The 15,144-nt window shown below is 38.7% G+C and overlaps 1 protein-coding gene across 1 annotated transcript; it reads right to left on the bottom strand.

Moving 5' to 3' along the window:
* Positions 1 to 5,661: 5,661 nt before the first annotated feature.
* On the bottom strand, positions 5,662 to 14,840 carry gtf2a2 (general transcription factor IIA, 2). The gene is made up of 4 exons (XM_028823477.2): positions 14,580 to 14,840; positions 9,365 to 9,469; positions 6,911 to 7,037; positions 5,662 to 5,985 (listed from the first exon to the last, which is right to left on the bottom strand). The coding sequence occupies exons 1-4, from the start codon at positions 14,649 to 14,651 to the stop codon at positions 5,960 to 5,962; spliced, it is 330 nt and encodes a 109-aa protein (XP_028679310.1). The 5' UTR covers positions 14,652 to 14,840; the 3' UTR covers positions 5,662 to 5,959.
* Positions 14,841 to 15,144: the final 304 nt, after the last annotated feature.

The raw sequence follows: 15,144 nt of genomic DNA, 5'->3' as shown, positions 1-15,144 counted from the left end.
AAATGATGTATGCAAAAGGAACTATTAAACTTTGGTGCTTACTTTTTATTACCATTCTGTGCAATAAAGACCACCTTCTGTGTGACTATACGACGTGTGTCTTCGTGCTCCACTAGGTGGTGCCACTTCTGTATTAAAGCAGCACGAGCCATTGAGAGCATCCACATGCACACTCAAAACTGGGAGAAGGTGAGTAAACCAGTTCAGGCTTTTTCAAAAACTCATGTTTACACACGAAAGCCCACTTCGGGGGTCTCCATCGGCAAGACTCTCCAAACGTCATACAAATGCACTAAAAAGAGTTAAACGTCTTTGTTGATCGTCTTGAATCTTGAAGCATGGAGTCTGCATACCCGGAGTAGTGTAGGGAACGTTACGTTTAAAAGTCACCTTGTTATATTATTCATTACTTATAAAAAAGGTAACTAAATATGTGATGTGGGCTGGCACCCTGCCCAGGATTTGTTCCTGCCTTGTGCCCTGTGTTGGCTGGGATTGACTCCAGCAGACCCCCCGTGACCCTGTATTAGGATATAGCGGGTTGGATGAATGGATGGATAAATATGTGATATACGGAGCCATCCGGAATGTTTGGGACAAAGACCCATTTTTCCTTGATTTACCCCACAGCTTCGAATTACAAATCGAACAATTCATATATGATTAAAGTGAACATTGCAGACCTTCATTTAAGAGGATTTGCATACATTTTGGTCACACCGTGATCCCCTGATCCCTCCCCCCCCCATTTCAGGGCACCATAATGTTTGGGACACAGTCACGGCAGGCCTATTAAAGCCATCATGTTTAGTCCTTTGTCGCGTATCCCAGCATGCAATGACTGCTTGAAGTCTGTGATTCATAGACATCAACAGGTGCAGAGGGGCTTCTCTTGTGATGAAGCCTCTAATGCAGCCATCTTCAGGTTTTGGGGGATTGTCCCCTTAAGTTTTCTCTTAAGGCCTGCTCAGCTGGATTTCAATCAGGTGACTGGCTTGGCCATTCAATAATTTTCCACTTTTTAGCTTTGATAAACTTCTGGGTGGTCTCAGCGGTGTGTTTGGCTCATTATCTTCTTGTAGGATGAAGTGCCATCCAATGAGTTTGGAGGATTTACTGGAACTTGAGCAGATCAAATGTTTCTACACACCTCAGAATTCATTGTGCCACTCTCGTCATTAATGACATCATTGGAGAGAAGTGTGCCAGGACCTGTGGCAGCCATACATGCCCAAGCCATCACACCAAACCATGATTAACAGATGAGGTGGTCTGCTTTGGATCTTGAGCAGTTCCTTGAGGTCTCCACACTTTGCTCTTGCAAACACTCTGATGAGGTTCATCTTTGTCTCATCTGTCCGCAAGACCTTTTCCCAGAATTCTGCAGGCTCTTCATAAACTGTAATCTGGCCATCCTGTGTTTGTGGCAAACTTGTGGCTTGGTTTGATAGCAGATTATGACATTATCATTATCACAAATAACATTATGTATTTGTTTATTGAAAAGAGCTTCTGTAAAAAGCCAAACATTCTGCTGGGGACAAATAAAGTGTGTATCATAGAATCTTCACATGTCTCTCTATTGTGTAGTGCTTTTCACTATCTTTCTATGTACAGTATCTACCTATTATAGAGTGCCTCTCCATATCTATTTAATTTCAGTGAAGCTGAGAGAAACAAATTCTTGGGGTGCGGTGTGAGGATGTAACAATTTCTGAAAGGGCAGCATGAAAGGTTACATAATGCAGTCCCCTTGACTCGTGGTGCCAGTTAATAAAAGAAAGAAATTTAAAAACTAATTAAATTCACGCAGCTTATTTACCTGATCTTAAATGATTATTCAAATGAGCTCCACCATTAACAATACATTTTTCAAATAGTTTAATTTTCACCAGTTTCCACTTAACTTAATTAACGGAGTAAAAGAAAAGGAAAAAACAAAAAAGATGATTAAATAGTGCATGCATTTTTAGGACTAATTTTATTGTATACGGGTACTTGGATAACGCTTGCTGAAGATTTCGACGAACAGTCCAATTTGAAAAGGTTCAACTCTATCAACGGCCATCGACGGTTTGTCTCAAAGTTTAAATATTTTACAGGTTTCTTACAGTCCTCAGTGGTGTAATGCTGGGCTTCTCAACCACTGAGCTGCAGAGGACTGGGCAAGTGGGTCGCCTAAGCGATCGACAGCGCTGCATGACATTCATCCCAATTGGTATCTGTGCACATTTCATGAAGGGCCTCAGTTGCTCTGCCATCACGCTTGTTCCAACCAGAAGGACTCCCTGTGCCAAACCCCAAACCACCTGTGAGACAATAATCATCTTACCAAGGTAAAACTGGGTCACGAGACCATACAGTTAAAGAAACAGTGGTCTAACAAACACGTCCTCCACAATACCAGTAGATGGACATTTATCGAACCACTTTAAAACACTTCTGTCTTACTTATGAGATATTAAGTCGTAATTATGAGATCTTTATCTCATAATTATGACATACTAAGTTATACTGAGGAGATCTTATAATTACAAGGTCTTCTCATGATTATGAGAAACTACATCATAATTACAAAATCCTCATAATTATGAGATATTAAGTGATAATTATGAGATTTTATCTTATAAGACGCTACATCATAACCACAAGATCCTTATGTTATTATGAGAATCTATGTCATAATTACAAGATCTTCTCAAAATTCTAAGATACTGCTTCTTAATTACAAGATTCCTGTCATAATTATGAGATCTTATCTTGTAATTAGAGGACCTCATCTTGTAATTATGAGATACTACATCATAACCGCAAGATCCTTATTTTACAATTGTGAGATACCAAGACATAATTACAAGATCTCATAAATGGTTAGATACGAAGTCTTAATAACAAGACCGTTCTCATAATTATGAGATATTAAGTGATAATTATGAGATTTTTATTATAAGATGCTACATCATAACCGTGAGATCCTTATAATTATAAGATACTACTTCTTAATTACAAGATTCTTATCTCATAATTATGAGATCTTGTAATTATAAGATACTACACCAAAACCACAAGGTCCTTATCTCGTAATTATGGGATACAAAGTCAAAATTTTGAGATATTACCTTGTAATTACAGGACCTCATCTTGTAATTATAAGATACTACATCATAACCACAAGGTCCTTATCTTATTCTTAAGTGGACAGTGGTCAGCATGGGCACTTGGAACTAGTCTGCAGCTCCATAAGCAGCAAGCTGTGAAGCACTGTGTGTTCGGACGCCTCTCTCATGGCGAGCATTAAGCTTTTCAGAAATTTGTACTACAGCAGCTCTTCTGTGGCCAGCCTTGGGCGGTTATGACCCTGTTGCCAGCTCACCGGCTGTCCTTCCTTGAACCACTTTTGGTAGGTACTCAAGACTGCATACCAAGAACACCCCACGAGACCTATTGATCTGGAGATGCTCGGACCCAGTCATCTGCACATGAAAATTTGGCCCTTGTCAAAGTCACTCAAGATCCTCATGTTTGCTCATTTATTTTTGCTTCCGACACATCACCTTCAAGAACTGACTTGTCACCCAATAAATCCGATTCCATGACAGATGCCATTGTAAACGAGACCATCAATGAATGGTACATGTCGATGTATAATAGAGAGTCAAGATTACATTACATACAATAAATCTGAACTTCAGAATGGGGAGGACAAGTGCCTGGCACACCATAAACACAGCCTGAAATTTGGGCCAACTTCGGATGCAAGCACATCTTCAAGAAAGGAGAAACCATCATTCACTAAAGGGGAGAGACTGAAAATGGCAGCTGAGAGCCAATGGACATGAATGGAAATGAGGTTATAGCTCATGCAACCTTTAACAGACCATAAGAACAACCGCAGTTCCAGTGATGAATACGATCTTTAGGGTGACTGGCTTGTCAACTTCATTAGCCGTTAAACAAAGGCACCTTCCCAACTTTAAGATAACATTTGCTCTTTAAAAGGAATCCACTGGGTAAGTTCAAATACGTAGTCAGACACCTTCACTTTCGACACACTTTATTGTGTCAGATTTAATTTGAAATTGACACATTTGCCATTTTTGAACATCCATCTAAACTCCATAACCCATAAGAACAAAGTAAAAATAATTTTTAGAATGTTTTGCAAATTTAGAGTGTGTACAGAAAAGAATCAGCCCCCTTCAAAAGATTCACATTTGGTTGCTTTGCAGCCTGAAATGGAGACACAAAAAATATATTTTTTCAGCTGTATTTACTCAGTGCAACTTATAACAGCCAAGTGAAAGGTAATAGCAGCAGTTCAGAAAAATATATATAAAAAAAAAATAGAATCACAAAATCAAAAAAAATACAGTTTTACCTTCAACTGCTTTTTTTTTGCAGACCAAATAAATCCAAAGAGTCCTCGCACATCACCCAAAAATCTGAGTGGAAACTCTCGTGAGTGCTCTGAAGTGGAAAGAAGAGACGTGGCAAGTTGGCGCACTGAAAGCTCCAATAATACGTAAAACGCAACCCAAGTAAATGGCTATTACAATTTTGCATGAATAAGAGAAGCCTGATCAGTAAGGGAATTCTAAATTATCAGGATGCTTTGAAATATTAAAGAAATAAATAATCTTCTAAATGTCAGGGGCAAACTGGTGCCAAAGGAAAATAAGGAAAAGAGCCAAGAAGTCTAACTACCTCTCCATCCATTTTCCTAAGCCGCTTACCCTGAGGAGCACCACAGGGAAGATGGATGGAGTTTATCCCAGCATGCATTGGGTGCAGGACAGGAACACCACCTGGTGACTGCGCCACTCCATCGCAGGGTGAACACACACAGACAAGCGCATTGCCAATCCACCTTACGTTGATTTCACATTAAGCGACTTCTTCTCGTGGAGGTTGTCAGATTTACCAATCACACTTGCTACACTGATCATTACACCAAGCCAAATTACATGACTGAAAAATCGCGGCCCATGTCACATTTACTGTTAGTGTACTGATCTTCCAACGAAGTTGTGCTTGACCCTAATTCTGACAGCCAATATTGTGCAGGCGACATACAAGGGGCTAACAACAGTGGTGTATTCAGCTGCAGACTCGAAACTTCCCCCATATTATGTTTCAGTACATAAAACACAAGACAGACATCGGACAGATGAGCTGCTCCTCTAAATGTGAAGCTCAAAACATGCATTGGACTTCCAGCCAAATGCTCATTGGCTGTCAACTCTCGCATGTAAAATGGCCCATCCCTCTGACCAAAGAGAAAACCAAACCTGTTTGATTCTGTCCTAGCCAGTCACAGACTCAAGTCTTCATGGGAGAGAGCACCGCCAACTGGCTCCGACTGGCTAAGATAAATGAAGGCTATGACTGAAAATCGCTGGGAAAGTCATCTTATGTGACACGGCCTTAACCTGCATGTCTTTGGAGAAGACAAGAATAACATTATATACGCTGGAAAATAAAGGCAATTTATTGCAATAATTAGTCTTGTTCTACAATCACTTGAGATAAATACTGCCTTTCATTACACTTTTCATGTGACACTATTTTACACAACTGCAGAGGTCGCTTCATACACGAAGTAGAAGTAGGTTGAACCAAACAAACACTTTCCTATGAACAGAAACATTTAAGAAGCCACTATTTTAAATAAAAGTTTATTAAACAAATTTAACATAAGGGAAAAAGTGAACTTGAAATACAAAATCTCTCATTTAAAAAAAAAAAAAAAAGGATACATACATTGTTCATTTCACTTGAACACCTCCAGCACTTCTGTGCTTTGAGATCCATTATACGGTTGTTGAAGGCTTTTAAATCAGATAATTCACTGCAATAAATATAAATATAGTCCAACTTGAATTTTCTGAAGCATGTCCCCGGCTTGGCAAGGCTACTTCATTTTTAGTATTAATTACTACAAAGATGCAGCTACATGATTTCACTCGGCCGTATTTGAACCAGTATCTGAGGAGGAGAAAAAAAAAAAAAAAAAAAAAAAATGAAGAATGATTTTAATACACAAGTCAAGTTGGGGAGCATGCACTGGTACAGCACGTTGCCACAGCCACTACATGACAAAACTGCTCGGGATCCCGGTTTGCAACCCCCCAGGCAGACACACGGTCCAGTCCCACCCTCTAGAAATTACCCTCTATCTGCCGCAGCCAGGTGTTGCATGGGCGACCCCTTGGCCTGGTTCAGCCACTTGGGTCCCCAACGAGGATCCTATGAGCTGGATCACACCTCTGGGAGACGCACCACATGGTCGTAGTGCCGTAACTGACACTCCTTCACAATGGAGGTAATGTGCCTCATTTGGGACTCCATGAGCAACACAAAGTCAAACCGACGAGAGACACAGTACTGAAGGAGTCCAGTCTTCGTCTCAGGTCACCGGATAGCATCCGTGTCTCACAACCATATACCAAAACAGGAAGCACCAGGACTCTAAAGACTTGGACCTTTGTCCTTTTGCAGAGATATTGGGAGCGCCACACACCCCTTTCCAGCGACCTCATGTTCCCTCATGCTCTCCCAATCCATCTACAGACTTCATAGGAAGAGTCACCAGAGACATGAATGTCACTGCCAAGGCAAGTAAACCTCTCGACAAGGTCGACACTCTCTGCAGATTTTTCCACGTATTTTAATACACAGAGCTTATTTTTGTTTTAGTACTGTTCTGTTTCATAACAGGTTACCATAATCGAACTCACACCATGAGTTCTGTTTAGGATATGACATTTTTCTTTGTAAATACAAGGATCGTAATTTCCAACAATGCACACACACACACACACAACGCACAAGGTAATGCACATTTTCAGCAAACAAAATACAGCAGTCAACAATAAAAAGCAGGAGATGAAATCATAATGACCATACTTACTTTTACCATCACAAGCAACAATTTTTACTTTATCAACCTTTACTAGATCAGTAACTTCTCTGAATTCAACGTCATTTAACACAAATGTCCAGACATTATCACAGAATCTGTAGGTGTTGAGGGAACCCTAGGAAACAGAAAAGGGTAAAGGTCACTGGTGTTTAGTGTGGTATAGGATTAGAAATGTTAATTGGATCTCTTAAGTATGGGATGGATTGTATCTCTGAACAGATTTTTTAAAACCATGCTGAAAAATATACATTTGGAACAACAAAAAAACACGCACAACCATTAAAAACGTACTATGGACTACAAAGTTTGGGTTGCTGCTGGAAGAGGTGTTGGCGAGTCCAATCAGGGGACGCCAACATTGTGGTCCGTGTGTGGATCTCAATGCCCGAGTGCATTGACGGGACACTGTGTGGAAAAGAAGCGGTGCCATTTTTTTGGATGAGACATAAAATTGAGGTCCTGGTTATCTGTGGTCATCTTTCGAAAAAGAATACCGTGTCTCCTGAGGTCCCAGCAATGACTCTGTGCATTCTGGTCCCTAATCATCCCTCATCTCTAATTGGCTAACTGGCTCTCTTAATCCTTTACCACCTAATAGCTAATGTCTGGTGAGCGTCAGTATACTGGTGCATTAATGGCTGCCATTTGTGGTGGTTAAAGTGGTTCCCCACTTTGAGTTGGTTAGAAAAGTTATGTAAAGGTAATTAATTCTAAGAGTGAACAAAACTCATTGTTTGAAATGGACGCATCTTTTACTATATTTGAATGAAACTCTTAGCTTGAACATGCAAACAGAGTGTTCATAGCATTTTATTCCAAGTTTGTTTATTTAGGGGAAAACAGATCAAAGAAAGTAACACATTTTTCGCATTCATGTCCAGTTTCCCACCCAATATCTCTTTGATGCTCTCATCTCGGGGCTGCCACCACCTTTTAAGGGACTGGCAACACTGGCAACATCTGCCACCAGGATCCTAAGAGATTAATGTTGACACACTGCCTTTTCTATTCAAGGATGACAATGTGAGACATACTTATAACATTTCTAGCTTCACCACAAGATAATGTAAACTTTTGCTACCTACTAATATCAAAATAAATCAGAAGTTCATTATTTTAATTAAACAAACAAATGTCACATAATTAAATTCATTCCTTTTATCAAAATGTATAAAATTTTACCAGCTACCTAAAAAAACAAACAAACAAACAAAAAAAAAAAACATACATACATGCACACACAAACAACTGTGTACTTCATCATAGGAGACTGAATGAATACCACTTTGGGATCTGGACTCGATTATTTCTGTTGTTTCTGAATAAATATATTTTAATAAAGCACCAGTTTATGTGTTAACTTCACTACAGAGCTTTCTTGTTCAAACTCAATAAAATGTCTAAACCGCTGGGAACAAAAGTGAGTACACACCTAAGTGAAAAATGTCCAAATTGTGCCCAATTAGCCATTTTCCCTCCCCGGTGTCATGTGACTCATTAGTGTTACAAGGTCTTAAGTTTGAATGGGGAACAGGTGTGTTAAATTTGGTGTTATCGCTCTCACACTCTCTCCTACTGGTCACTGGAAGTTCAACATGGCACCTCACAGCAAAGAACTCTCCAAGGAACTGAAAAAAAGAATTGTTGCTCTACATAAAGATGGCCTAGGCCAGTGGTTCTCAAACTGTGGGGCGGGCCCCCCTCGGGGGGCACAAAGTTACAAAAAGGGGAGCGTGAAGATGTGAAAAAAAAGAAAATAAGAATCAAAAACTTGAAAAATACATCTATTGAAACCAAAACAAATTAACTTAAACTACATTCTGATACTAGAAAAAAATATATAGAGTCAAGATAAATAATAAAATATGCATCTATGATATATCATTAATTAAAAAAAGAACAAATTGGTATTAGTGGGCTCCTTTCAAAAAAATGTTAGGGGGGCGCGATTAAAACTGTTATGAAAACTTGGGTCGCAAATACTTAAAGGTTGTGAAATGCTGGCCCAGACTATAAGAAGATTGCCAACACCCTGAAACTGAGCTGCAGCACGGTGGCCAAGACCATACAGCTGTTTAATAGGCCAGGTTCCACTCAGAACGCCATGGTCGACCAACAAAGTGCATGTGTGCGTTTGTGTGTGTGAGATAATATATATATTATATATACACACATACACATATACACAGACATACATACATACATATACGACTTGTACTTGTAGGCTAAGCTGCTTTGGACAACAGTGTCAGCTAAATAAATAACTGATTTAAATAATACCAAAACATCTTTAATGATGGAATAGTTAGTAATTTTTTTTATTCCAAGAAATCAATACTTTTCAATTACAGATAATGGAACTGATTAACCACAAGGATAATACAATAATTAACTTTATTTATATAATCTTTCAAGAGTGATGAGCAAATGAAGAAAACTCACCCGAAAGTTTACTCTGTTTCGAACTCTGTGTGCCAGTGCTGTATTTATTGCTTTGTCAAACTGAAGAAGAACTTGAAGGGCAAGCTGAGGGGTTATCTGCTGGGTCTATGGAGGAGAAAGAAGAAGAAAAAAAAACAACAACACACATACATGAATATGTAGCATAGTTTCAAGCAGAAGAAAATTTAGCCATTATACTATTTCTTCAATTATTGCAAACCCAAGAAAATTAATCTGGGAAAAAATTACCACATACTTAGTAATCTCATTGGCGACTCTTGCATTGCTCAGTATGATTTCTGCAGTGAATGCAGCGGACTGGAGGAACATTCAGGGTTTGTTTCTGTCTTGTACCCAATACTGCTGCAGTGGGTGCCAGTCCCCGAGACCCTGAAACTAAGTGGACTTTATAGGTGAAAAAAACCACGTTCAAATAATTATAGTTGCATAATTTATTTCCTAGGAGGAGGCACTGTCTTACTTAACCATTAAGTGAGGAATGTACCAAAAAAAAAAAAATCTGACACTTCCAAGAAAACAATTTGCATTCACTTTAAATCCAAAAGTAAGTTTCATTACAGAAGATGTGTATTTTTTTTCATTATATTAATCTTGATGAATGTGCTGATTAGTCAACATCACTTTTCCAAATTTCCCTCACTGTACTTTTAATGCCATCAACAAACGTTATTCAGATTTTTATCTGAGGTAAGCAATAAAGCTTATGAAAAAATGAAAAAGGTCAGACTTTAAATGTGTTGCATTCTTTTGCACAATGTATAAAAGTGAAAGGGGTCTACTGATTTTATTTCTTTTAACTAAAAGTAAAATAGCAACAGAAATGTTCACAGGCTATGCTTATGACTTTTTTTTACACAACGTACTCAAAGCACAAACATTTCAGACATGAACAAAACTATTGCTTAGACAAAAAAAAAAAAACCCAAAGGAGTCAACTACAAAGCAGCAAGGATAGTAAGAGGTATGTAACTTTCTTTTCACTGTTCCAGAAGGGTTTCAAGAGATGTGCCAGGCTTCATATGCCCTGCTCTTCCAACCATCCCAGCTTCCAGAGTGTGTGGCTCCATTTAACTCATAGTATGAATGAGGTGAACAGTTGCATCTGGTGTTTAGTGATCTAAACAGTTTTCCCCTTGCTCATTTCCAAAATTTTGCCTAATACACCACACGTTTTTGGCTAATTTATGAATTACAGATATACATGCCATGCTCGTTATAGGCTTGTGTACCGGTTTCATCAGCTGTGATCAAACAATATTTAGCATCATAAAAAAATACCCTATACAGAAAATCATGCAAACAAAACTACTGTATTGGTAACACATGAAATACCAAGAAAGAAATGATATTTTTCAGATGACTGAACTCCCAATTTTAAAAAAATATCCCCACACAACTAACCCTTCCTTGCTAGCAAATACCAAAATTCCTGCACAAGTACTTGGCTACCATTCTTTACCTCAATAAATGGCAAAACAAACTGACCACGTATAAGCTGAATGGCCAATCACACATTAAGAAGGAAAACTGTCCACTTCAAGGTCTACCTTGTATTATTGTGATCACTAATTTGAAAAAAAATCACCAAGTACGTGGGAACCATTTTTGTACTGATACCGAGGTCTGAGAGCTGGTATTGATATCAAAGTCAAAATTCTAGTGCACGCCCAACACTACCAAGTATGCAAAAAATTAGTGGAAAACTTGCAAACACATTTAAACATAATATAAAAAAATGTGCGCTTAAAAGGAAACAGAAACTGTGCAGAGGTGGCATGAGTGAGTAAGCAAAACCTGTGCTTTTATCAGTTTGAGAAAGATGAACACCTGCTGTCTGATCTGTTTGAGAAGCGGAGCATCAACAAGCACCAGTCTACATAATTCGTATATTTGTTCAAAAAAAATATGCTTCAGTCTAAAAACGTATATATAAATGCATCATATCGATATCTAGTAAAACCACCAGAATTTTTAATCATACCATGATATGGAATGCTCAGTATAGCCAAAAATCCTACACTGTGGCTTATTTCTTATCATTTTTATAATGTACTGAAGGATGACATGTTAGTACTTAAAAATGTATTTTAATTTGGTTTGTAAAACAAAGATAGTCGAAATAGCTCCACGTCCAAGGAAATGAAGAAAAAAAAAAAAAAAAAATCACTCCTTAGAACTTCAAGTGCTCCATACAGATTCTTCTCTGGCGTGTAATGTACCAATTTATATCAAACCGAAATAACAACTCAAGAAGATGCTAAGAATCACAATGCAAAATATAACTTGTCCTTCCACAAACAAAGTAATTACTATGCTAGTAGTGTGTATTAAAATTACTACCCACATGAAGCAAACAGACTGCAACACACAAGAAAAAAACATGTAATTACACAATTTGGAACAATTGCAAATGATGTACATCATAAAACATGTATATAATAAACATGTATTATGATCCGTTATTAATGTGGCAATAAATCTTGAGCTTTGGGTTTTGACTTCTATAACACTTAACACAGCTACAGAGAGAGACCAGCGTTTACTGAATGGCAGACAAAGATGCCAGCAAGGCAGACAAGGTGTTGAACTATGCAAATTCAAATATGTGTTGAGGGGATATAGAACAAAGACTTTATTTGAAGCCCAACTATCCATGAAATTGTTATATTTTAAAAGAAAAAAAGGTTTCCTTTGCTGATAAGTAACACTGTTATTGTAAGAAAATAGACAATACAGAAACCTGGTATATGGTGCGGATTTTTAATCTTTAAGGTGTTTTGAAAACAAAGAAATCTCTCATTTTAGGTCAAACTCATTACAATATCAATTTAAGCTCACATCCCTCAGCCCTACTTGGAGCAAAGGCCATGGGACTCCACATTAGAGTTTGATACATTTTGTCAATGTTTACACATAATTTTGTCTCCGTGTATAACACACATTATAATCCTAAATTAGAATGACCAATTTATAAATCATAGGCCAGATGAGATGCGTCCATCCCTAGGGAACGGGATACAGTACAGGCCGTCACCATTGATACAATAAGGTATCACATAGTTCGGAGATATCCATCACCAAAAGTTTCCATTCAGTGATCTGTGGATAACATCACAGGGTATGGAAGCTCAAGTGGGGAATACGGCCCAAAAGACTGACAAAAAAAAAAAAAAGAAAATGCTCATCCACCTGGACATCAGCCACATTATCCATTCACCAGCCCGACTTCTGAATGAAGACAAGCTGCCAAACGATGCTCTCTCTCCGTCTCCGTCTCTCCCCTCATACTTGTGCATCCGTTATGGACACTGCTCATCAGCTTTCATAACATGCATTCAGCAGTCACAGGTAGTGGCATCCACAAAATGATATTTCAGAGAAACAATTTCACACAATCACATTGTTCCGTCTCCAGGCTGAAATATATGGCCTCCACATTTCAGAAATGGCTAAATTTATGTGAATAAGCTGAACATACAGTGCTAAACTGAGCAACACAACCCCAAGAGCAGTAGGGTAACACGTTAAAAGAAACTTGTTACTTTAAAAATAATCGGACCACGTAATGCACAAGTGACCTAATGCTGTGGTGGGTTGGCACCCTGCCCAGGATTGGTTCCTGCCTTGTGCCCTGTGTTGGCTGGGATTGGCTCCAGCAGACCCCCGTGACCCTGTGTTCGGATTAAGCGGGTTGGAAAATGGATGGATGGATGGAAGTGACCTAATGCAATACTTATATGAAGTAATTTTACTGAAGTAAAAATACCTGTGTTATTGTTATTATGGTATTATTATTATTCCAGCGGGTGTTAAGAGGAAAAGCACATCCACTGGTATACCTTTGTTGGGCTCGTTGCAATCCAGTAACAGAAGCCAGTAAATAAAGCGTCAGCTTGACAAAACACAAGTAAATGATCAAAGGCATTGTGCGTTTTTTTTTATTCATGGTGGCTGATAATAACGTTTTAACTCTTTATTTTTTTGCAATTTAATTACATTGGAGTGTTTTGAGAAAGTAGAACTCCCAAATATTACTTGCTCATGTAAACGCTGGTTTTTAAGGAATCAGGTTTCTGCCTTAACCGGGTTACTCACCTTCACCTAGTTATGTGTATGCATGTAAATACACTAAATTAGTGTACTGTATATGATGTGGGGATGGGGTCATCCATTATATATTGCTTTGCTTAACTGTACTGTGCTTGTTATGTATATAGATATTAGACTAAGGGAAATTCCTAGTAATCGTGTTGCCTGGCAATAAAAGGTCACGTTCAGTTAGTATTAATATTGGGGAAATTTTACAGATCGTGCAAAATACCACCACTTGTGATAGTTATATTTCGAACCTATCCCTCCAACAGATTTTAAACTGAACTATCCCACTTTTTATGGGTACCCAGTATAAGTATAGATATACACATTATATGGGGCCGTTTTGTTTACTAGGTGTAAATTTGGTGTCTGTCATAATTCGCAGTCGGGTGCAAGCAAACTTCCTGATGAGTGCACTTCGCACAGAGGGGTGGCACTCCCAGTCTTGGCACGGAGCTCTTTTGGGAGATGGGCATCAAGATGTGATGCGCAGAGCAGCCGCGCCTGGACGGTCTGAGGAAGGCCGAGCGCTCGTTAACCTTATGATGTCACTCGCCCGACACACGGCTGAGCCGCACAGATTCGATCCAGTCTGATGCTTTGATTAAATCTACTTGTCTGAATTGGTAATGTGTGCTGCGGTTATTAAAAGTAATCATTTTACACTGTAATTCCTGTCTTTCCTAATCACACCATGACCTTGCTCAGCTCACGAACTGGCGTTTCCCGTGTGCTTTTCTTGTTCGCGGAGATGATCGCCATTACAGCCTTCGTGAACGTAGCCAATAAATTAAAATATCAATACATTTAAAAAAAAACTGTGCATTTCACAATAAACTGAACACATAAAGACTACAGGCAGTGAATTCCACCTAAACCGCAGAACGACCAACCGAAAACAAGAAAGTATCCAGCAGACGGGCCGTCCCAGCTATACATGTGCACATCTCAACCTTCCGTTCACGAACATTAATACATCGTCATTATTTATAAGTTGAAACATTGGCTGTTCATACTTCACCTCTTTAAACACACACTTTGACACACATTTCTATTACAGGCAAAAAACAAAAACAACGACGACGGCGTACCCCCTTACCTGAATCAGCTCGTCCAGACTTTCTTGCAAGCTGTTGCCGAGTGTTGTATTTCTGTACAGTTGGTATGCCATTTCCAAATGCCGTGCTGCAGATTTAAATTATGATGGTTATTAATAGTTGAATACAGCAAACAGATAATCGCAACCTAAACTTGTACTCTGTGTTGTCTCTTTGAAAACGAACCCAGGGGCGGAACGCCTCCGACTACGGCAAGAAGAGGAGGTCAAAATGCACGTCTGAGCCGAGGCGCGTTTTAAAAGCAGCGCGAAAACAGAGTGCGACTCGAGTCTCACACGGCTCCCATAAATAACACACCAGCACAGTTTAGCTACACCTCCCTTCACGAACATAATTTATATCATATAGTTTTGTAACCCGCTTAATTTGAACAAGATCACGATTTTAAAAGCATAATTCATATTAATATAAAGTTTGTAAAATATGACGTTACAATAAGAAGTATACGTTGTGGTGGTTTTGCTTACATAACAAAACATAACATTCGAAAACCCGGTTAATTCGGGGTTGCATGGTGTTTTTTTTTTAATTATAGAGAATGATAAT

This window comes from Erpetoichthys calabaricus, chromosome 17 (genome assembly GCF_900747795.2).
Source record: "Erpetoichthys calabaricus chromosome 17, fErpCal1.3, whole genome shotgun sequence".
In the NCBI taxonomy this organism is placed as follows: domain Eukaryota; kingdom Metazoa; phylum Chordata; class Cladistia; order Polypteriformes; family Polypteridae; genus Erpetoichthys; species Erpetoichthys calabaricus.
The sequence above is the reverse complement of the archived record's forward strand: the minus strand, read 5'-3'. Positions and strand labels throughout refer to the sequence as shown.

Excerpts from the sequence above, each read along its gene's own strand:
- gtf2a2 (XM_028823477.2), bottom strand. The coding sequence starts at position 14,651 with ATGGCATACCAACTGTACAGAAATACAACACTCGGCAACAGCTTGCAA. Across the intron at positions 9,470-14,579 it reads GTCTGGACGAGCTGATTCAG|ACCCAGCAGATAACCCCTCA; the intron begins GTAAGGGGGTAC and ends TCTCCTCCATAG. Across the intron at positions 7,038-9,364 it reads GAAACAGAGTAAACTTTCGG|GGTTCCCTCAACACCTACAG; the intron begins GTGAGTTTTCTT and ends TCTGTTTCCTAG.